General features: G+C 36.3%; 1 protein-coding gene and 1 long non-coding RNA gene across 2 annotated transcripts in view; one reads left to right on the top strand and one right to left on the bottom strand.

The window, feature by feature from the left end:
* LOC121827152 (uncharacterized) overlaps positions 1-23,815 on the bottom strand; it is an 88,012-nt gene that overhangs the window by 15,550 nt on the left and 48,647 nt on the right. Inside the window, exon 4 of the long non-coding RNA XR_013048981.1 lies at positions 8,707-8,835. This is a non-coding gene — a long non-coding RNA (uncharacterized LOC121827152). The remainder of the gene's footprint in view (positions 1-8,706; positions 8,836-23,815) is intronic.
* Positions 1-23,815, top strand: part of Mmp16 (matrix metallopeptidase 16) — a 252,643-nt gene that overhangs the window by 212,118 nt on the left and 16,710 nt on the right. The window contains exon 7 of the mRNA XM_006983265.4: positions 8,641-8,779. Within this exon, the coding sequence (XP_006983327.1) occupies positions 8,641-8,779 (139 nt within the window). The remainder of the gene's footprint in view (positions 1-8,640; positions 8,780-23,815) is intronic.

The raw sequence follows: 23,815 nt of genomic DNA, 5'->3' as shown, positions 1-23,815 counted from the left end.
AGGAAGGGCAATTACCTTTTGAACTATGTTTTGAAGTAAACAAAGCTGAGTGGAACAGTGGGAGCAGAAGGAATGTTCTCAAGAGCATATTAGCATAAAGCAATTAGGCAAAGGTAATAAGAGTTAGTCTCTGCTGTTATGGTAACAACTGCCAGTGGCCTCTGAAACAACCTCACTTAGGAATCTTTCAGGGTGTCTTGCATTGCACTTCTTGGGAATTCTCTGCCCCAGCTACCCTTATCTCTTGGGAACAGACTTCTAATTCAACATAGTCCTTTAACACATCAGTTGTTGACAAGTAACTTTGTATGTCTTTCACTAAAAATATAAAATCTTTCCCCTGGGCCATTCCTGCTTGCCAGCCTCCTACCATCTTCTCTCCTCCTTTGCCTCTGCACTAGGTAAGTTAAGTGAAGACTTGACCTTTACTATTGAATATACTGTTCTCAAAGCACACATTTGCTTTCATTTCTACAACTTCCAGCCTAGGGTGTTTCTTCTTGAGTTATCATGAAATCTGCAGAGAAAGAATATGGCTGGTTCATGACCAAGGTAAAAATAAACTCTCTGTGTGGTCTCACACCTCTGATCTTTCCTATGTCATATGATGAGTCTTTTCACATCCCCACTCCCCACAGCTTGACAGTGTCTTGGCACTTTGCCCAGGGTGACAGGAGTTAGAAGAAACTAATGTGAATAAGGACAAAACAGCAGCCTACAAAATGGGAAAAGATTTTGATCAACCCCCTAATCTGTCAGATGGATGATTTTAAAAATATGTAAAGAATTCAAGAAACCAGATACCAAAAACACAAATGATCCAGTTAAAAAAATGGAGTAAAAATCTAAACAGGGAATTCTCAATAGAAGAATCTGAAGTAGCTGAGAAGCATTTAAGGAGATGTTCAACATCCTTAGTCATCTAGGAAATGCAAATCAAAATGACTTTGAGATTCTGTCTTACAGTGTAGAGTGTTTGAGACAGTCTCTTGCTATAGTCCTGGTTAGCTTTTGACAGTGTCCTTTCCCTTACAGAAACTTTTCAATTTCATGAGGTCCCATTTATTAATTGTCAATCTCAGTGCCTGTGCTCCATTCTGAGGTTCCATCTTACACCTGTCAGAATGGCTACCATCAAAAACACACAGGACAGCTTATGCTAGAAAGGATGTGAATCAAAGTGAGCACTCCTACCTTGCTGGTAGAAGTGTAAACTTGTACAGCCATTTTAGAAGTCAGTGTGGCAGTTTCTCAGAAAATTGAGAATCAGTCTACCAGAAGACCCAACTATACCATTCTTGGGCATATACCCAAAGAATGCTCAGTCATGCCATAAGGACACTTGCTCAACTATGTTCATAACAGCTTTATTTGTGATAGCCAGAACCTGGAAACAACCTAGATGTCCTTCAGCCAAGGGATATGTGATGGGAAAGTGTAGAGCTTATCTAAGAAGTCTTGGTTGGAGTAGTCTGTGAGGCTGAACCATCTCAACTAGCAGCTTTAAAGTTGTTCTGAATGCAGAATTTTTAGTAAGCTGCAACAGAGGTATTCTGGGAGGCTGGATCACCTGGTCTCCTTGTTTTTATTGGGATCTGATCCTTTTTTGTTTCTGAAAACACACAAACTTTTAAAGGTAACATATATATATATATATATATATATATATATATATATATATATATGCATGAATACAAGTATGGAATGTGTGGTGTGTACAAGTCAGCTAAAGATGATTTTTTTGTTCTATGTTTGAGAAAGTAAAGGGCATCTGTCAACTTCATAAGTCTATTTAGACTGTATAACCAGACCTTGATCCATGAAATATGAAAGGATGGCATGTAAAAGTCATGAGGACTCTGCAGCCAATAAGTCTGATCTTGTCTAATCCAATCTCAGAATTGTTTCTGTATAGAGGGATCAGGATATACATCACCTGTCTTGTATTTTTTTTTCTCCATGTCTGTAGCCAAGATTTTCAGGAAGTCACCCCCTATCAAATCTGATCTTTATTAATTTTGAAGAAATCCACAGCTTTTTGTTCCTCTGGAAACAAAGGCATAACCTTTCCCTCAACACAGCATAACTTTCCCTCAAAAATGGAAGTACTTTCTGACTTCCATTCTGAAGCTGACATTCTTAAAATATATAGACTGGTTTAATTTAGCAGTTTCCATAATCCAGTGTTTCTCAGCAGTTATTGAGAGTTTGAGTTTTTTGTTAATTAGCATTTAAAAATTCAAAGTTATCAAAGCGACACACAGAATCCAGACACCCTGTGTATTTTCCACCTTTAGGTGGCTGTTCCATGTATATTACTTTACTCCCTCTTTAAATACTTTATTATTTTTAAACTATTTACTTATTTTTCTATGACTGTCTATATCCATTTTCTTTCTTCAGCATCTAAGTACATTTTTAAGCATACTATATTTCTTTAGAGTTGCCTTCTCTGACCATATGAGCCAAACCTTAAGCTGCTAAGCAGCAGCTAGTCCCTCCACTGTGTGGATCCACTTAACACATGGCCAGGTGGCTGGCTCCACCTGTTTTGGGGTGGTTAGAGTGGAGCCTTATGCCTGCAGGCACAGGCCTGTAGCCCGTGAATCTGCCCAAGCCTCAACTTAAGTGAGCTCTTCTCCCTAGTCTCCTGCAACCAAGTAGCACACCACCCATCGCTCATAAACCCATTCAAGTGCTCAGTAGCAAGGCCTCTTAAGAGAGCTAGCTAGCCTCTGTTTGCCATGAGTGTGGAGCCTACTCAGAACTTTTTTTTTTTCAGCTTTTTCAGGCCATGTGGATTTTCATTCTGGATGTTAGATGTCAAATATAGTGAATCTTTCTCTATACCTACAGCCAACTCCCAAATAATGACCCTGAGAATTATTATTAATTATGAAAGCTTGGCCTGAGCTTAGGCTTTTTCTTAAGCAGCTCTTATAACTTAAACAGATTTATAATAATCTATGTTCTGCCACATGGTGTTACCTCTCTTCCACTTTGCACCTCCTGTTTCCTCTCTGTGTCTGGCTGGCAACTCCACCTTTCTTCTGCCCAGAGTTCTCTCTCTTTCTCTGCCCAGAAGTCTTGCCGATTCTCTTCCTGCCTAGCTATTGGCCATTCAGCTCTTTATTAGACCAATCAGAAGGCACCTTAGCAAAGACACATCATCACAGTGTAAACAAATATTCTGCAATAGGGCACGGAGGGGGTAATACTAAAAGATTCTACTGAAAGGACGGGGGCATTTCAGGATCAAGTAAAAATCTGTCATAAATAAATCTCCCAGGAATCTGTAAGAATGACCCCAGCTAGGAGTACTAGCAATAGTGGATATATAACCTTAACTGGTCATCTTCTGTGACCAGATTATTGCCTAGCCCAACTGTTATCAGAGAGGCTTCATCCAGCAACTGCTGCAGACCCATAGCCAAACATTAGGCAGAGTTGAGGGAATCCTGCACAATAAGGGGAGATAAGATTGTGGGAACCAGGGGTATCAAGGACACAACAGGAAAACTCACGGAATCAACTAAGCTGGGCTCATGGGTGCTTGAGAAGATTGAGCCAGCAGCCATGGAGCCTGCATGGCACAGAAACAGGCACTCTGCATATATGTGACAGTTGTGTAGCTTAGTTTTCTTGTAATACTCCTAGCAGTGGGAGCAGGAGTTAACGCTGGCTCTTTTGCCTACATTTGGGACCCTGTTCCTCATGCTGGGTTGCCTTGCTCAGCCTTAGTACAAGGGGAGGTTCTTAGTCTTACTGCAATTTGATATGACATATTTTATTCATATCCATGGGAGGCCTGCCCTTTTTGGAACAGAAATGGAGGAGGAGTGGAAGGGGGAGTGGGGAGGTAGGAGAAGGGACTGGGAGAAAAGGGAGAGAAAACTGTGGCCAGGATGTAAAATTAATAATTAGTTGATTTATTTATAAAATGCTCTACATTGAGCCCATTGTCTTGCACGCCTTGAAAAAATTAGGTCTATACTAAACAGTTTTTGTGACAAATGAAAATCTTTTTCTTCAGGTGAAAAATAAAAGAATGGTAAATCTCCTCTTATGACAACTGTTTGTGAGTCATTGTATTTAATAAGAAGTAGCCCCCATTTTTATATAGTCAAGTGTAGTACATTTTGGCATCAACTTTAGGGTCTTTCAAATTTAATATACATTTTATTTACTTTTTTATATCTAAATTCCTTTTTATATCTAGATTCTTTTGTATATCTAGAATTAATAATACAATGAACTCAAGGAGATGTTTTATGTTTTCAGTACCTAATTTAAGATATCTGAATTGGAATTTGACCACCCTGCCAATATTCCTGATATTCAAATTCCAGAAGAGGAAAATCATATTAAATTGTAATGTTGCTGCATTGTGCAATTGTGTGTGGAGTTTGATATCACCCCCAATTGAAGTGTGTTAGATGGTACATCTTTTTCATAAATCTAAATTTCTCATACGTATTATGGTGCACATATTAAAGAAGCATAAATTCCAGGAGAATCATGGGAATATGCAGCAGGAGCTATTAGTGAAAACAGTCAACAGTCATTATTGCCTACTTCCTCCAAAGGTCATTCTATTCTGGGGGGGGGGGGAAATAACGCAACATTTCTTTACTGGTCATTAATTATATGTGCAAATCAGATAAAACAAGTATTTATCTTATTGTATGTACACACTAAATCATGCATTGATGTTTATTAATTTTTAAGTTTTAAAATGCATATTTGATATGTCATGATTTATTAAATACTAAGATAGTGGTCCACACCAACCGCATCATTTAACCTTTCAGTGTCCAGATTTTTTCTATATAAACTAAATAAAACCAAAAGATTTTTAGAAACATGTTCAAACTGCACAAGTTACTACATGAGGTTAGCACAGTAGTAAGCAAAATATCCTGACATGTTAACTCCTTAAAACACCTATACGCATTTCATTTATTTAAGGATTTACCCTTATAATTCAAATGTTAACTATAAGACATAACTTCTTAAAACTACTTTGGGAAAATTTCAGAATTGTTAATTTAATTATGTTTTGGGAAGCATCTCACTAATATGTTGTCTTCTTCTGCTACTACAGTGGGTCTATGTTTTGATTATTTTTCAATAATGTAGACACTATGCAAAATGTTTACCCAGTGTAGATGGATCGCTGCATCTTTCTTCCTGGAATTTCCTCTGGTTGATCTCGCATTTATAAGCTGAGAAATCCTTAATAGCAAAACCATGCACATATTCATGGGTGTCTTAGTAGGAAACCTGTTCTAGTGGTTGCTTTAAACATTAGGCTGTCCCCTAATATTTATGTACCAAACACACAGCTTATGTCAGCTACAGGGACAAGATAGCACAAACTTCCCAGAAGGGCACTGCTTTTTCAAGGCACATGTAATTATACTTCCCTTACAATTTTCTTTTTCTTCTCCAAGCTATCATCTTAATTTTTCTTTCTCAATACTAAAGAATAATATATCTAACTAGCTATGCATAGATTTCCTCTCTTTCTTTAAACACTGCAATGCCCTGTAGACTTCTCTACAGACAGTAACCTAAAAACTACAGTTTAATATGAAATCTAGTGCTCTTACTTGTATGGTATCACCATGTTTTATTTTATGTTTCTAGCATGTGTTTATTATGATCATGGGACATGTAAGATTAAAATATAAGGTATCAAATATATTTGTCTTAGACAAAAGCATGAGCAAAAATATATACACATATTTGTCTCTTCTTTTATGAATAAAGATGTTTGCAGTGGCATTATTTATACCATTCAATTTCAACATCAAGTTAATAAGAGTTTAATAAACTTTTATTTACTCATTAGAATGGTTACATATCCATTATAAACATTTACAAATATTGTGTCTTTTCATGACCTATGTGTTGACTATGTTTTCCCAGAGTTTTTAATGAAAAAGTGTTTTTAAGAAATGTTTATGAAAATTTCCCAAAAATACAAAGAAAACAGACACCATTTCCCCAATGAGTACCTATCCATTATTTTTATATTCATTTGGTATGTAATTACAAACATAAACAATATCTACTATACATATATATGTATGTATACATATATGTACATATAATTATGTGTAACTGTATTAATACACATGAAGACTTTTTCTTATCATCCTTCACATGATAACATACTTTCATATCACAGATGACATCTAATAACAGATTCTAAAAATTGAATTTTTTCCATAACTTTGTATTGTAGCATATTGCATTATAGTTGTCTATTGCAGAAGCTCTTATCTTGATTTAGGCTAAATTGCTAGAGAAGAAACTTATGGGTAAAAGAAAACAATGCATAAGTAATGCTATTATATGTAATGGTGTTGATTTTCACAGTTGTTGTGTCATGTTGTATTCCAACCAGGGATATGTGAAAGACATTACTTTTTCAAAGCATAGCATTAAAGTTTATCTGCTAAGAGGGATGATACCACAGGATAGTTTCTGCTTCTACCTCACTGATTATAAGTCAGGTTGCATCTCTTTTCCTAAGTTCTCAAATCTCTTCTTGCCTCTTTCTTGCTTGCTTGCTTGCTTGCTTTTCTTTTCTTTTCTTTTGCATATTATTCATGATTCTTACATCTTTAAAGTACTGTTTGTCAAAGAAATCTTTGCTTCATTAACCCATTATGATCTGTATGCAAATATGTTCTCGTTTGTCATAGACTTTTATTTTGCCAATGGCATATATCATCTTAATGGTGATTTGGTAAAGGAAAAATATCAAGAAGTATGTTAAGTATACATTAGCCTCTTACAGTATGTTAGGTTGCTGTGTAAGTTTTCCTGACATATATAAATAAATATCTGTTCATCCCAAATCAAGTACCAACAACAGATTAAAACACAAGAACAAGAACAACAAAATTATTTGAGCTAATTCTGGCTTTGTGAATCAGTGAGTTTACTATGGTTAGTTCCAAGAGCATAGGTAACTCAAGAAAGGTGTATCACCGAAGTGTGCATGACATCTTACAAAAGCTACTTCCCTAGAGCTCCCTCACAATTTGCAGGCAGCTCCACTGAAGATTTTCCTCCTTCCCAGAAAGTGTTTGTGATTGTATAACCTTGGGAGAAAGCTCACAACTTCTTCAGTCTGAAAAGCCTCCCTTTTTTCATGAGAGAAAGTTTTGATTTGGAGGAAATAATTTAAACCATAAATATGAGTGCTGGCATGTCCCCTTGACTCAGATATCCCTATGTATTTAGTAAACTACTCACACTGAGATTTAGATACTGGTTGGAAATTAACTCAAGGACTAGAGTCTTGACCAAGATGACAAGCTTATTAAGAAGAAGGACAAGAATAGGATGTTAATTCAGAGCCAGAAATGATGTTACTGTTTTCTTCTAAATAATTGATGTGCAGAGAAAACAACCCATAGCTAATAGCTAAACATGAACAAATTGCAATGGGACAGATGTTATATCATCATATTGTATGGCATCAAATAATTCCCAGTGGACTGTGTCAACACCAGAGTCAATCCTAGGAAGCACAGGGAGGTGGTGCACCCTGTTTTTACCTGGATGTTTGGCAAATACTCTACCAAGTGATTCACAGATGTGTGAATTAGGAGAAAGGCAGAGAATTAAAACCAAAGTAAACTTGTGATATGCACTTGTCTGTATAGTAAATATATTTGATATCAAGTGAAACAGTTTCTATTATACATATGGTTATTTGAAATGTAATGAAATTTAAAATAAAGTAAAATGTTCTTGAATTGTAAATAATTTTTAAATTATACCTGTGTTTTCTAGTGTCAAAAGACTTTGAATAATCTTTTTTTTTCCCAAAATCTTCAATTGGAAATTATTCAGTATCACCAGATGTATCACTTTTCATAGATTTTTGTTACATTTTGCTTTTTCTGTCCAGTAGTAAGGATTTATATGAAAATACATTATGTTAGGTCTAATTAATAACTCATTAACTTTATAGACAACCATGGCAAGCCAAATCCTGTTATTCACTAGACTAAGAATAGATATGAGACCAGTTTTAAATCTGAGGCAAGTAAAGCACTTCGAAAAATCAAGTAGAAGAAAAAATTAGCCTAAGTGAAATCTTCTGTTCTAAGATAAATTTGCTTATGTAGAGTTACCATTACTTGCCAATATGAGACACATTGGATGATCAGTCATTACACAGACAGCAGCTATAACATGGACATTCAAAGAGATATGACCCTTCTATTCAAATCTCAGGATCTGGAGCATGGAGATCCTGTGTGTGTGTAAAAATGCGACCGTGCTTATAAAATGCATACGACATAGCTGTGATCAATCCCTACCTTCCACCACCAGACAACATGTCTGTCATTCTGATTTTCTGTCTAGAAAGTCCTAAGATAATGACAAATGAAAAACCTAGAGTTCTGTGACAGCATATTTATTCACACACTATGGTTTAGAGATGGAGGGGTTTCCTAGCTAGTTTTCTGTGAAGTATTAGCTCTCCCTCAGGTTGTGTTGATGAAAGAAAATAAGAATCCTAGATCAGCTTTAAAACTGTCCAATACACAGTTGTCTCCACACTGCTGACAGGCCTCCAGAAATGCTGAACACTGCTTTTGCTTGCTTTTGCAGGACCAGTGGTTTTGGCGAGTGAGAAACAACAGGGTGATGGATGGATACCCCATGCAAATTACTTACTTCTGGCGGGGCTTGCCTCCCAGTATTGATGCAGTTTATGAAAACAGTGATGGAAATTTTGTCTTTTTTAAAGGTAAGTATGTTTTCTCAGACTGGTTCTGTTGTATATTGACCAGCTTGTTCAGAGCCCTGTAAAGTAAAGGAAAATGAATAAATAAAGGTTATTAAGATTATATAGTGGATTTCATGAATACAATATATAGAGAACAAAAGTATAAGTGAAATTAAGTATAATGTTTAATTGTGTAATTTTTACTATCATTTGCAGTGTGCTTATGTGCAAGTCAAAATTGGATGACAACCCTCTCTGTAGGAATTTTAGATTTAGATTATATACAGCACAAAATAAAACTAAGGAGTAAGGTAGGACCAATACATGCCTGCAACTTCAGCTACTTAGGAGACTGAGGTTGAAGCAGGAAATGGCTGGAACCCAGCAGTTTGAGACTAGTGTATCCTGAGGATCATAACAAGACCTTGTCAAATGAAGGAAGAGAGAGAAGTGGAAAGAAAGGAAAAATAGATGAAAGGGAGGGAAGGAGAGAGAGAGGGTAAGGAAATAAAATAAATAGCTATTCCTCATCTGTTTGTTCGTCTGTTACTGTAGTATTTGGAGTTGCTCACTTCTTTTTGTGGTGAAGTGTGTTTTATAACTCAGAGTATATAATCTTTGAAATTTTACTGTGTTTATGTAAATAACTTCTATCAAACTAAGAAATTAACCATAAGGATGAGAGAAGGTTGTGACTAGAAAATTCACCCTATGATCAGTATTCTGATATTGACTTAATTAGTATTTATCTAAGTGATGAGTGTTTATCTCACAAATGCTGCCAAGTACCTAGCATGCAAAAGTAGATTACCTTGTAAAGGGAGCTATTCCTCTATCCTTAAAACTTAAGAATGGCTAACTTTAAGTAAGGGTCAGGGGCACAGAGATAAGACAGGCTGCTGGAGAATTGAGGGATTTGTGAGGACCCATGTGAACTGAAACTGAGGATAGGCCTGTGGAAGAGTCACTTTGTAAAAGAAAAGTTACGTTTTTCTGAGTAACTCAGAAAGGCAGAAACACCACAATTCTCTCTATGAAATCTCTCTCTACCAATGACTGCATGTGAAGGAGTTCCTGAAAGATTAAGTACATTATCTCACTAACTGGATACTTAGTCTTTCATGTCCTAGCATGACTTTAGATGAATCATCCCTCCTGAAAGGTGTATCTCGGCCAGGTGATTGACAGGTCCACTAGGTTAACTCTTAGGAGAGCAGACAATATTATACAGTGCTCTAATCTTTGGAACTGATCAGAATGTCATGTCTCCATTCAGACCAGAAGTAGGTTCCATTCTTAATGTGCCTCAGTGTGACCCTGATAGCTCTAATTTGTCATTTGGCATATTTAAAGCCTAAGGAATTGAAAAGTTAATATTTGTTTTTTAGTGTTATCAGGGAAATAGGGGGGGTGAAGCTGAAAGTCTCAATGGCTTTGAAGATGACCCAAACAGTACCTGAGGTTGTGAATATTGGATGCAGAGTTCCTAGAGGGAAATTTTCCTCTTCTGCACTCTTCCTTGTCCTTATCTTTACCAAACAAGTAATTATTCCCAGGAACAAAGTATAGCTTGTGGAAATGATAAAGTTCAAAACAATTAAAACATTGAGTTTGGGAAGGTGACCCTAAATAGCCTGAGGCTGTTCTGAGAATGCCCTTTGTCTAAACTGCCCAAGGGGAAGCTAAAGTCTTAACAGTGGTGTGAGAACCCTTCACTCCCTTAGGGTTGTTTCACTTTTATTTGCTTTTTGTGGAAGGGTTCACCCCTTTTCTTTCACCTTTAATATAAAAAGTATGCCCTCAGAATACCCTTGCAACCACCATATTTTTTTTTAACTTTTTATCAATTCTTTGTGGATGTCACATCATGCATCCGGATCCCATTCAGCTCCCTGTCCCTTTGAAACCACCCTCTGCCCTTGCAATTTCCAACCCCCTGCCAAAAAAAGTAAATAAAATAAAATTTAAAAGCAAAACAAATAAACCAAAGCAAACAAACAATGAAACAAAATCTCAATGAGGAAGCTGTTATGTGACACAGTGATATTTAAATATACCTTCTGGCCAACACATTTGCAACACTTGCAAAGAGTTTTAAATTCCCTAAAAACCTAAAACTTTCAAAGGTAAATTTCATAAAGCTGAATCTTGTTTATATTTTATCATCCCTGTATTTTCAGTTCATAAAACAGTACTGGTAGCATGGTCACTACTTAATGAACATTTTAATAAAATAATGCCTCTAAGTGCTAATTAAATGTCAGTACAAATTTTAAAAAAGGTAGCAAGCACAGAGGCTGACAGTACCTTCTGCTTCCAGCCACATATTCATACTCAAGAAGTTAGCCAATAATTGCCTGAGGTGTGCCTTGGGGAGCAGGAGTTAACTGCTTAAGAATAATCACTGCACTATTCATGCCTAACAGATATTTAAGGTAAGACATAAAGTAGTAGATCATTACAATGAAATTGGTCTGGAATAAAGTCCAAGAATAGTTTCAGGTACAAAAATATGGAACAGAAAATATAGCAAATCATAATATCTACATCCTACATAATCATATTTTTGAAGCCTGTATCTAGTGTTTTAAGGGACAAGGATTGCAAATAAAAAGCATTCATATTGCAAAGAAGACTTTATTCACAGACCAGTTTGTGCCTATGTAAATATAAGATGGAGTCAACAAAAGTTTTTCAAATTGGCGAGTGAATATAGTAACACGACAAGATTGTAGAAATATCAAGTTTTTTAATATATCTTGAACAATTATGAAGAGACTGAGACTCTGTAAATTTGTAATATTTGTAATTTAACAGACTAGCCTATTTTACTTTTATGGGATTTGGGATGAAGGCAAAAAAATTCTCAAAAAGAGGAAGGGAAATAGGCAAAAAACTCAGGAGCCTGCAACCCAACTCTCATGGTGTGATGTGAAGAGGGCCAGACAACTGCTCTTCATATAATCTGTTTCATGGCTAAAAGGAACAGCAAACTAAATGAGAAGCAAGTCCATCTAAATGTTTTCTGAAGGTAAACATTTCCTTTACTATACTGGACAGTAAATAAACGTCTTTACTAGGGGAGGAATTGCTGCACTATGATTGAAGAAGATCTAGTATGCAAATATCTTTGCTAATGTGTTTCTCAGTAAAGGCAGTCAGTGCTTCAGTTAAAGAAAATCTGTGGGAATTGTTTTCTACTAAGTGTTAGTAAAGAAAAAAATTTAAAGACCATATCATTTAAAAGGTTAAATATTTCTGGGTCCAACTACAAAGCAATATGTAGCACTTAGACATTACAAAACTCCACTAAACAAAAGTAAAGAAATTTTAGGTAAAATATGTTTTATTGATGAGTGAGACAATCAATACTGTTGCAATGTGAAATCCAATTATATTTGTCCATAGTTTCATTGCTGTTCCACTCAAAGCTTTGACAGACTTCATTGTAGTATATGTAGTAGTAGTTGAGCTAACTCTGAAATCCATACACAAAAGACTCATTATACAAAGAGTCTCTGAGATTATTACATCAATTTGAGTCTTATTTTACAACTCCTGTTGAAGAGATTAAGTCATTGGCATGAGGAAAAAATTAGACAGCAGTAAAGAGAACAGCTATTTCAGAAATAGCCCCAAATATACATCTAAAAATAATCTTTTTCTTCAGAGATTTCTTTGAAAGGTACAGAAAAATTTCAGTAGGGGAAAACAATGGGCCTTCCAACAAACACTGCCTAAACTATTGGCCAGCTATGCACAACACAAATAAGCTCTAATATGTACCTTGGACCATATATAAAAATGAGTTCACAATGGCCTCATCCGCATTCTGAAAGCAGTTGACTCTCTGAATGTTCTAGACAAATATTGGAGACATTTGTGACTTTAGTTAGAAATTAGACAGAATGACTAAATCATAATCCGCAAAGATTTTCAATTTTTTTTCTTCTAAAGATACTTTAAAGTAGGAAAGAGAACAACATTTCTTGTATGTCCCCAGAATATACAAAGAATTTTTGAAAACTTAATTTTATAAAGCTCAATAAAAACTAATAGAATGTGTACAAAAGTTTCACTGAGATTAATATACAGATGAGAGTAGGGGAAGTGGGAAGGAATGCAGGCAAGCCTGTGGGAATCCAGAGGGGTAAACTGATCATTCTTTTAGTTATTTGGTATTTATAACTAATAAATACCAAATTGCAGCTATATGTATTTATTATTATATGAAAATTTTACAAATTATATGCTTTAAATCATATTATTTACTTGTTATTTATTATGCTGTGATATTTATACCAAACAAAACTATTATGTAAAGGAAGAAACCTATCAGTTTATGTATTCTACAAATTCACACATGCTGGGCCATAGGTATCAGAATTAATTCCTTTATTATTCTAGTGCATGTTAAATGTAAACCCCCACTTAATACACTTCTCATTATAGTTCACTACTGGATAAGGAAGTATAATGACAGTCAAGTTGGGGTGCCTCCCTGCAGAGTTTCCTCTTTCCTGGCAGCCTTCTGTGTTGGCTTACGTCCTAGTAGTAAGACTCTTTATAGAATGAAGGGTTAAGTGTTAATATAGTTAATAGTCTATATTGAAAATGTATAGTATTAATTTAATGTTATATAGTACTATCTTGAAATGATTTTTAATGTGTTTTCTAATAAGCGCCTGCACTGGTAGATTAAGTGTTAATAGAGAAGTAACACATTTACCAAAGCTATATTGGAAATGTATACTCTTAATTTAATGTTATATATTTCTATCTTGAAATGATTTTAATGTGTTTTCTAATAAGCATCTGCACTGATAATAATTATGAAATATGTCAGCAACCACACTTTTGTATAGTCTCACCATATTATATTTAATTGTTACTGCTTTTCTATTTTTACTAAGTTCCCTAGTTTAGTTTTGCTTGTTTTTAATGTTTTTCTATTAAATTATATGTTCCTAATAAGAACCCTTAAGATTTTTTGAAATGAAGGAAAACAGAAGTTGACAAACATTTTTAATGATATTTAAAATCCACTGAATGTATAAGATATACAGTTCTTTCTTTTATAAAAAAAAACGAAGTCATTTCAGAGGGTCGGGAGATGACAGCTCAGTGGTGGAATATTTGCTTCTTGCAGAGGACCAGAGGTTAGTTCCTGGTGCTGAGATCGGGTAGCTCACAATCATCTCACCTGTATGCAGAAAACTCCCACCATACCTACATTCATGTGCACAGAACAACACACATTCATACATAACTGAAAATTTTTAAAAATAAATAAAAGGAAGTCATTATGTAATATATCACTTAACTTGCAGAGATGCTCCGAAGCGCAACTATGTAGAAGTGAGTGTAAGCTGATTGCGAGGGTGGATGTAAACCAGACTGTTCTCAAAAGGCCTTTGATGTATGTGCAATGATTGAGTTACATTTATGCTTATGGGGTCTAGATTAACTTATTCCCTTAATTCCTCTACCTTACACTTGGCAGCCAATATGGAGTGCTTCTCCTTTTTTGGGTTCCTAAGATGGCTTCTTTAGTCTGAAATAAGAAATGGAATGTGCCATCAAGTGTGCAGTACACTTGCCTGTTAGAAGGAAAAACACAATCATGGCAGAAGTCACATTCAATTACAAGGCAGCTTGAGTGAATGTTTATGAGATTATAACATTAAAAATAATCTGTGTAGAAAATAGAATTGGTAAAATATCCCTCAAGAAGAAATTAAATTTTAAAATAAAGAACAAGCCACTGTCAAAATAAAGCATTTTAAATTTTGTCTGAAATTTCTATTATTGCCACCATTTTATAACTTTAGGCTGTACTTCTTATCACATTTGACAGTTTCGTTTCCAGAGGCAAACAAACAAACAAACAAAAATTAGTTACAGAATAGAAACAAGAATATTTATTTGAAGACAGAAAGAGGATCATAATATTTGAGAAGAAAAGTATTTAAAAAAGATGTGTAGCAAATGAGAAGAATTTGAATCTTCTAAAAATAGAGCACACCAGAAAATGGCCAAAACTTGGTTATTTCAGATTAGTTTTTGTTCCTTGCAGTGTGCCAGCACTTTTATATGCTGCTCACAAATCACTGTTCTTGGGAATTTTAGAAGTTCTAATGAAGTTCATTTGAGATCAAAGTAACTTATTTCTTACACAATACAATGAATAGAAGAAATATACTGTAAGTAAGTAGCTGCTTGCAATCACCATTTATTTGTCTATAAGAGATACTGAAAAAAAAAAGTTACACTAGATTTTCAGGAATCTTGCTACATGCAAAAATAGATGCCAAGCAAATGAATATCATTAATTATAAATATTGATTGAAGTCTAGTTTTTTTATTTTGTAACAAAATTTTCATTAAATGGAAGACTATAATGAAAATGCATATTAGCAACTTTCTGACCTTAATCTAAATTATGACACATGCCGTATTAATGTTTTCAATCTCCTTGTTTTATGGGCCTTGCCCAGGAACACTTACTTCTACAATGCAGTTTTATTGTTGATAACTGAAACTTTCCAATGATATTATATATTTAACCTTATGCATGAGTGTTCAAAATTTTTAAATTTATTATTATTATTTTCATTTATAATTCAAACTGTAGTCTTCTAACATCAGTATTGCTTGCATGTATAAAGTTTTCCTCACTTTCAAAAACTTTCATTGCATCCTTTTATTTATATTTCCTAGGAACAACACTGGGTTAGGAGGTCAGAAGGATTGTCAGAAAAGATATTAAACTTCTCAAAGGAAAACACTCATCTCATAGCAAATGTTCTCCTGAAGGAAGATCTGAGCTTCACACTCCAGTGACTAACACATTGGCCTAGAATTCAAAATTCTCTGCTTGTGTGATAATATTGTAGAATCTACAAAAATATGTCCTTCAAAGAAGTTTTGTGACTTTCAGAGTTTAGGTGTTTATTCAACTCCTGACATATAGATGAGAGAAATTAAACCATATCCTAAATAATAAGCAATAACATAGATATGTTAATTTACTGTTGAATATATATATATATATATATATATATATATATATATATATATATATATATATATAGAGAGAGAGAGAGAGAGAGAGAGAGATCTATAACTATATAGATTAAGTGGTAAGCAAATTGGGTGACTTTTTATGCATTCAAAATCCGATTATTTACAAAACTCTGAATGAGAAATGCCAGTTTCTGTTATACAAGTTAGGAAAGGAAGTCTTCCACATAGTGACTTACCCATGATCTCCCAGCTTGTATTTGTCACCCTCCACATTTACATAACTTCAAACCTACTAAATGCTCCACTAATCAAGCCTACAACAACCTAACCAAAAAAATAAAAAAGAAAAAGAAAAAAATTCTTCTTGACATTATTTTCAACCTCTTTAAGTTTTCTCAATGAATATACAGATATTGAATAGCAATTCACATAATAAATAATATTTATTAAGTGCTACACAAATGTGCAATATCTTGTTTGTTTTATTTTTTAATTTTTGAAAACAGTCTTTCACTAAGTAACCTCAGCTGTCCTAGAACTCACTAGATAGATGAGGCTGACCTCAAACTCACAGAAATCTTCCTGTCTCTGCCTCCTGAGTGCTGCTACTAAAGGCATGTCTGATTTGAACATGTCTGGCTCTAAGATTTTTGTGTTATCAAGATCAGACACTCCTCAGTTTGTGTTCTTATCTCTCTACAAAGAGACTACATCCCCCTGCTTTCTTCTTAATGGATCCTATGATTCCTTTTTTATTTGTTTCTTTTAGATTTGGTCTTGTTTTAAAATATGTTGTCAAGTAAAATAGAATTACATACTACCCCTTCCTTTTCCTCCCAACAGCTCCTCACAGCTACCTCCCCTCAAACCTGCCGCATGCCCCCAGTACTCTCAAGTTAATAATTATTATTGCATGCATGTATGTAGTCTATAATCATCACAGGGGTTAGAAACTTGTGTGTTGCTTCCACAGCAAATCTGTGCCTCCAGTTTCAGTGACTATCACAGGCTGCTAATTAGCGGATGGCAACTGGGTGGGCACAATGATTCCCATGAAATGCCCCGAGACTTGCAATCTATAAGGCCTTCTCTCCCATTATTTCTGGTTATCCTTTTTATTTACCATACTGCTCTGCCTTTATACTGACTTGTTGATGTTCTCATCTGCATTCCTCCAATACAGTGTCAGTAAGATCAGTTTTTCCACTTCTACCAGAACTTGCCAATGTCATTTGAAATGGGCAAAAACTTTCATTCTGCATCACAGGCCATACTGTCTTTAAAAGTCAGGCACCCTGATGATAACATAAGCAAAGAACTACTCATATATAAAAGAAAGTGGGTTTATAGAAATCACTCAATACAAACTAAAGAATAGACCAAGTCACCTAAGTTCTGTCATTTGAAAATCCTAACTCATTAAGATGCAGAAGGAACTATGTTGTATATCCTTAATACACACACAGAAAGTTTAAGTACTGGCCTCATTATCAACTGATATTTCCTTGAATTCTAGACCACAATACCCATCAGGCAAAGTCATGGTTCCGCAGAATGTTTTTGATGTATAACTCCTGGGATTCTGCCCTGTAACCTAACAGCAAATGCTGTTAAGGTTTTTGTTTTATTTTATTCTTTCTAAGGACATTTATGTGCATTTAAAAAGTCTTGTTTGTTCTTTCCCAACATGAAAAATGGGAGTGATGATTCTCTATATAATGTGTTGTTCATTCAAAGTTCATTCCCTTTTGTATAGATGGAAAATATTGGACCAACAGAAAAGCACTTCCATCATACAGTTTTAAGAAACATTGCTCATTGACCTATCTTCCCCAGCCTCAAAAGCCCACAGTGTGAGAGAACCTGAATTTTAATCCTCAGAATCCATGTAAAGCCTGATGTTATAAGCAGAGACCTGTACTCTAAATTCTCCAGCATAGAGATGGAAAAGGAGATCAGGAAAACCCTAGAATCTCACAGCCTAGCTGAGCATACACAAAGACAAACAACAGACTTTCTCAAACAAGGTGAAAGATGGGACCAATACCTGAGGTTGTCTGTTGACCTGGCCACAAGGGCCATGACATGTGGACCCCACAACCACACGCCTGAACAAGCATGAATACATACATGCATACACATTATGTACATACAAATATATGTGTTACATACAATCACAAAATAGAAGACAAGATTTTAGGGGACTAATAGAAATTTTAGAGACATACAACCAACATGTAAAGAAAACATCTGTGAACACTTCATTCTGTGTGTTTATCCACAGTGAACATGGGAAAAGTATGAAGAAATTGTCCTGAAAGTAATAAAGTTCAAAATTGCCAAGGTACATACTATAAATTATAGAACGTTCCTATAGAAAAGCCACAGTAGAGCTGAGTTGAACAAAGACTTACTCTCAGTAGCTGCCATGGAGGGCATTGCATCCACATGTCCTTTCCTAATTAGGAATAAGATGAAATGAAAGGATGCAGGAGGTGCTGAGCATAGGTCAGTAGGATGGGCCTTTTAGAAGTTTTCCCCTATTGTTTTAACATGTTCTGTTAGAATGGTGAAAGAGACAGGAACTAAAGTAGACTTGTGCTGTGAAGCAGTTCTTTGGATTTTTTTACCTTGTTACTCTGTCAAAGATTTGATCTGGACATTGGGCGAGGCTTTCACTTTAAAATTTCCAGATTTAAAAAGACATGGGGGAAATGTGTATTATATGAAGGCATTTCTAAACACAGTATTAAATATAATACATACATAGGTTTTTATTTTTCAACACAGTAGTGAGCCGTGGCGGCTGTTTGCTCATACATGCTATTTGTTATAAAATTCATCTTCCAGCTTTGCTAGCAAGATTCAAAGCTAATAGCAACCATAGCATTCAGGCTATCATTCATTTTTGTTAGCTCTTCAATCCCGTATTCGATTATTCATTTAATCTTCAGTATTGTTCTTTGCAATGTTAGCCATTTTTAAAGCATTTTAAAAATAGTTTCAGGTGTTGTATATGCGGTGCTGAGGGAAACTAGTGCATTACTGTTCTGTTTCTTTTAGTTTCTCACACTTGGAGTGGCTGGCAGCTTGCAAACCACTACATAACTTGATAATAATAAAGCCTAGAAACTCTGGCAATATAACAGAACCATGCTATGTAGGAAGGGTGCTCCCACAAAAATAACCCAAAGTAAATACTCAAGGGATTATCTCATTTTTTTCTGAATGGGAAATATATTGAGTGAAGAGGGGGTAAGCAAACGATGTTGAAAGGGGCCTTGCAATGCCACATATATGCACTAGAATTTTACCTTGTGAGCAATTAAAAATAAAAAACCACTTGAAAAATTTTTTAAAAACACAAAAGTAGGGTACAAACTTTAGAAGAATTTTTCTAATTTCCTTGAGACAAATGAACAGAAGGAAGACATGCTAGAGGCAAGCTGGTAAGGAAAGAGATTTGAAGTAGAATGAGCTACAAAGTCATCATCAAGTCATTAAGCAACCTGGCTAGAAGACAGCATGGTACATTGGCTAAAAGCTGGGACTCTGATTCAAAGATTTGGAGGCTCATATGCATGTCATACTTTGTATAAAATGTGGATGCACAGAGTTCATAAAGAGCTGTCTCGTTCAGTTAAAAGTGTGGAGATATGGATACACAGAGTTCATAAAGAGCTGTCTCATTCAGTTAAAATCACAAAGGTTTCCTAGTGAGATCTGAGCTTCCTTTACCCAGCAGGACTGCATTAGAGGATTGCTTGATCATGTGCATGGTTACTAGTTGATTGGAAGGGTCTACACTTGGCTGAGCTAGAGGGAAGTCTTTGCTCCACTTCTTGACATTCCTATAAATAGGCCTTTAGAAGAGACAAAAAGGCTAGTGGATAAGCATCCAGACCCTCCCGAGGCTATCCTGTGTTTCTGTTTCTCTCCCCTTCCTAACTCTGTCTTTCTATTTCAATCCATTATCTCTCTCTCTCCTCAAGAGTTCCCTGTCATAAAAATGTGGGAGCTGGTCTCCCATGTGAAAGAAAAGCTCAAATGCATTAATCAAGCTTAAGAGGGAAAAGACATGTTATAACTCACAACACAGAAACTGCACATACTTGTCATCTCTCTAGAGAGCACCTGGTGTCTCACTCATTCACAACCCATCTCTGATTTACTGTTCCTCTTTTCTCTTCCATTCAGTTGTGTTACTCCGTCTCAGCCTCCCCCTTCTCCTTGTTTGTTTTTTTTTTTTCTTTTCTCATATTTTTTTTTGGTTTTTTATTATTATTATTATTATTATTATTATTATTATTATTTTACAACACCATTCAGTTCAACATAATAGCCACAGAATCCCCTGTTCTCCCCCTCTCGCCCACCCCTCCCCCCAGCCCACCCCCCATTCCCACCTCCTCCAGATCAAGGTCTCCCCCTAGGACCGGGGTTGACCTGGTAGACTCAGTCCAGGCAGGTCCATTCCCCCCTCCCAGACCGAGCCAAGTGTCCCTGCATAAGTCCCAGGATTCAAACAGCCAACTCATGCAACGAGCCCAGGACCTGGCACCAATGCACAGCTGCCTCCCAAACAGATCAAGCCAAATGACTCTTCTCACCCGTTCAGGTGGCCTGATCCAGTTGGGGGCCCCTCAGCCTTTGGTTCATAGATCCTGTGCTTCCATTCATTTGGTTATTTGTCCCGGTGCTTTATCCAACCTTGGCTTCAACAATTCTCGCTCATATAAACCCTCTTCTTACTCACTAATTAGACTCCCAGTGCTCCACCAGGGGCCCAGCCGTGGATGTCTGCCTTCAGATTCCTCAGTCCTTGGATGGGGTTTATGGCACCACTATCTGGGTGTCTGGCAATCCCTTCACCAGAGTAGGTCAGTTCCTGCCGTCTCGCGACCATTGCCAGCAGTCTTTTGAGGGGGTATCTTTGTGGATCTCCGTGGGCCTCCCTAGCTCTCTGCTTCCTCCCCTTCTTACCTTCTCATGTGGTCTTCATTTACCATGGTCTCCTATTCCTTGTTCTCCCTCTCTTTTCTTGATCCAGCTAGGATCTCCCACTCTTTCCCTCGACTGTCGCCCTTCATTGTTCCCACTCATGACCAGGCTATTCATGTAGATCTCGTCCATTTCTCCGTGTCTTTTTTTGGGGTCCTGTTTTCCAGGTAGCCTCACTGGTGATGTGAGTAGCAGTCTAGTCATCCTTGTTCCACATCTAGCATCTTCCTATGAGTGAGTACATACCATATTTGTCTTTCTGAGTCTGGGTTACCTCACTCAGGATGATTTTTTCTAGATCCATCCATTTGCCTGCAAACCATGTGATGTCATTGTTTTTCTCTGCTGAGTAGTATTCCATTGTGTATATGTGCCACAATTTATTTATCCATTCTTCAGTTGAAGGGCATCTAGGTTGTTTCCAGGTTTTGGCTATTACAAACAATGCTGATATGAACATAGCTGAGCAAGTGCTCTTGTGGTATGATTGAGCATTTCTTGGGTATATGCCCAGGAGTGGTATAGCTGGATCTTGGGGGAGATTGATTCCCAATTTTCTAAGAAAGCGCCATATTGATTTCCAAAGTGGTTGTACAAGCTTGCATTCCCACCAGCAGTGGAGGAGAGTTCCCCTAGTTCCACATCCTCTCCAGCATAAAGTGTCTTCAGTGTTCTTGATCTTAGCCACTCTGACAGGCGTAAGGTGGTATCTCAGAGTTGTCTTGATTTGCATTTCCCTGATGATTAGGGAAGTTGAGCAATTCCTTAAATGTCTTTCAGCCATTTGGGATTCCTCTGTTGAGAATTCTCTGTTTAGTTCTAAAGCCCATTTCTCAATTGGACTGTTGGTCCTTTTGATGTCTAATTTCTTGAGTTCCTTATATATTCTGGATATCAGTCCTCTGTCAGATGTGGGGTTGGTGAAGATCTTTTCCCATTCTGTAGGCTGTCGCTTTGCCTTGTTGACCATATCCTTTGCTCTACAAAAGCTTCTCAGTTTCAAGAGGTCCCATTGATTGATTGTTTGTCTCAGTGTCTGCGCTACTGGTGTTATATTTAGGAAGTGATCTCCTATGCCAAGGCGTTCAAGACTATTTCCTACTTTTTCTTCTAGCAGGTTCAGAGTAGCTGGATTTATGTTGAGGTCTTTGATCCACTTGGACTTAAGTTTTGTGCACGGTGACAGATATGGATCTATTTGCAGCCTTCTACACGCTGATATCCAGTTATGCCAGCACCATTTGTTGAAGATGCTTTCTTTTTTCCATTGTACACTTTTGGCTTCTTTGTCAAAAATTATATGTCCATAGGTGTGTGGGTTAATGTCAGGGTCTTCAATTCCATTCCATTGGTCCACATGTCGGTTTTTATGCCAATACCAGGCTGTTTTTATTACTGTAGCTCTATAGTAGAGCTTGAAGTCGGGGATTGTGATGCCTCCAGAAGTTGTTTTATTGTACAGGTTTCTTTTAGCTATCCTGGGTTTTTTGTTTTTCCATATGAAGTTGAGTATTGTTCTTTCCAGATCTGTGAAGAATTGTGTTGGTATTTTGATGGGGATTGCATTGAATCTGTAAATTGCTTTTGGTAAGATTGCCATATTTACTATGTTAACCCTGCCTATCCATGAGCATGGGAGATCTTTCCATTTTCTGAGATCTACTTCAATTTCTTTTTTCAGGGACTTAAAGTTCTTGTCATATAGGTCCTTCACTTGCTTGGTTAGTGTTACCCCAAGGTATTTTATGTCATTTTTGGCTATTGTAAAGGGTGATGTATCTCTAATTGCCTTCTCAGCTTCTTTGTCCATTGTATATAGGAGGGCTACTGATTTTTTTGAGTTGATCTTGTATCCTGCTATGTTGCTGAAGGTGTTTATAAGCTTTATCAATTCCTGGGTGGAATCTTTGGGGTCACTCAAGTATACTATCATGTCGTCTGCAAATAGGGAAAGCTTGACTTCTTCCTTTCCAATTTGAATCCCCTTAATCTCCTTATGTTGTCTTATTGCTTTGGCTAGAACTTCAAGTACTATATTGAATAAGTATGGGGAGAGTGGACAGCCTTGTCTCGTTTCTGATTTTAGTGGAATTGCTTTGAGTTTCTCTCCATTTAATTTGATGTTGGCTGTTGGTTTGCTATATATTGCCTTTATTATGTTTAGGTATGTTCCCTGTATTCCTGATCGCTCCAAGACTTTTATCATGAAGGGGTGTTGGATTTTGTCAAATGCCTTTTCTGCATCTAGTGAGATGATCATGTGGTTTTTTTCTTTGAGTTTGTTTATATGGTGTATTACATTGATGGACTTTCGTATGTTGAACCACCCTTGCATCCCTGGGATGAAGCCTACTTGATCATGGTGGGTAATTGTTCTGATGTGTTCTTGGAGTCTGTTTGCCAGTATTTTATTGAGTATTTTTGCATCAATGTTCATGAGGGAGATCGGTCTGTAGTTCTCTTTCTTTGTTGCATCCTTGTTTGGTTTAGGAATCAGGGTAATTGTAGCCTCATAGAAGGAGTTTGGTAATGTTCCTTCTGTTTCTATTATGTGGAACAATTTAGAGAGTATTGGTATTAACTCTTCTTTGAAGATCTGATAGAATTCTTCGCTGAAACCATCTGGTCCTGGGCTTTTTTTGGTTGGGAGACCTTTAATGACTGTTTCTATTTCCTTAGGGGTTATTGGGCTATTTAAATAGTTTATCTGGTCTTGATTAAACTTAGGTATGTGGTATCTATCCAGAAAAATGTCCATTTCGTTTAGGTTTTCCAGTTTTGTGGAGTAGAGGTTTTTGAAATATGACCTTATAATTCTCTGGATTTCCTCAATGTCTGTTGTTATGTCCCCCTTTTCATTTCTGATTTTGTTGATTTGGATTCTCTCTCTCTGTCTTTTGGTTAGTTTGGATAAGGGTTTGTCTATCTTGTTGATTTTCTCAAAGAACCAACTCTTTGTTTCATTAATTTTTTGTATTATTCTCTTAGTTTCTAATTTATTAATTTCACCTCTCACTTTGATAATTTCCT

Source organism: Peromyscus maniculatus, chromosome 2, assembly GCF_049852395.1.
Source record: "Peromyscus maniculatus bairdii isolate BWxNUB_F1_BW_parent chromosome 2, HU_Pman_BW_mat_3.1, whole genome shotgun sequence".
In the NCBI taxonomy this organism is placed as follows: Eukaryota; Metazoa; Chordata; class Mammalia; order Rodentia; family Cricetidae; genus Peromyscus; species Peromyscus maniculatus.
This window is presented reverse-complemented; position numbering and strand designations above follow the sequence as displayed.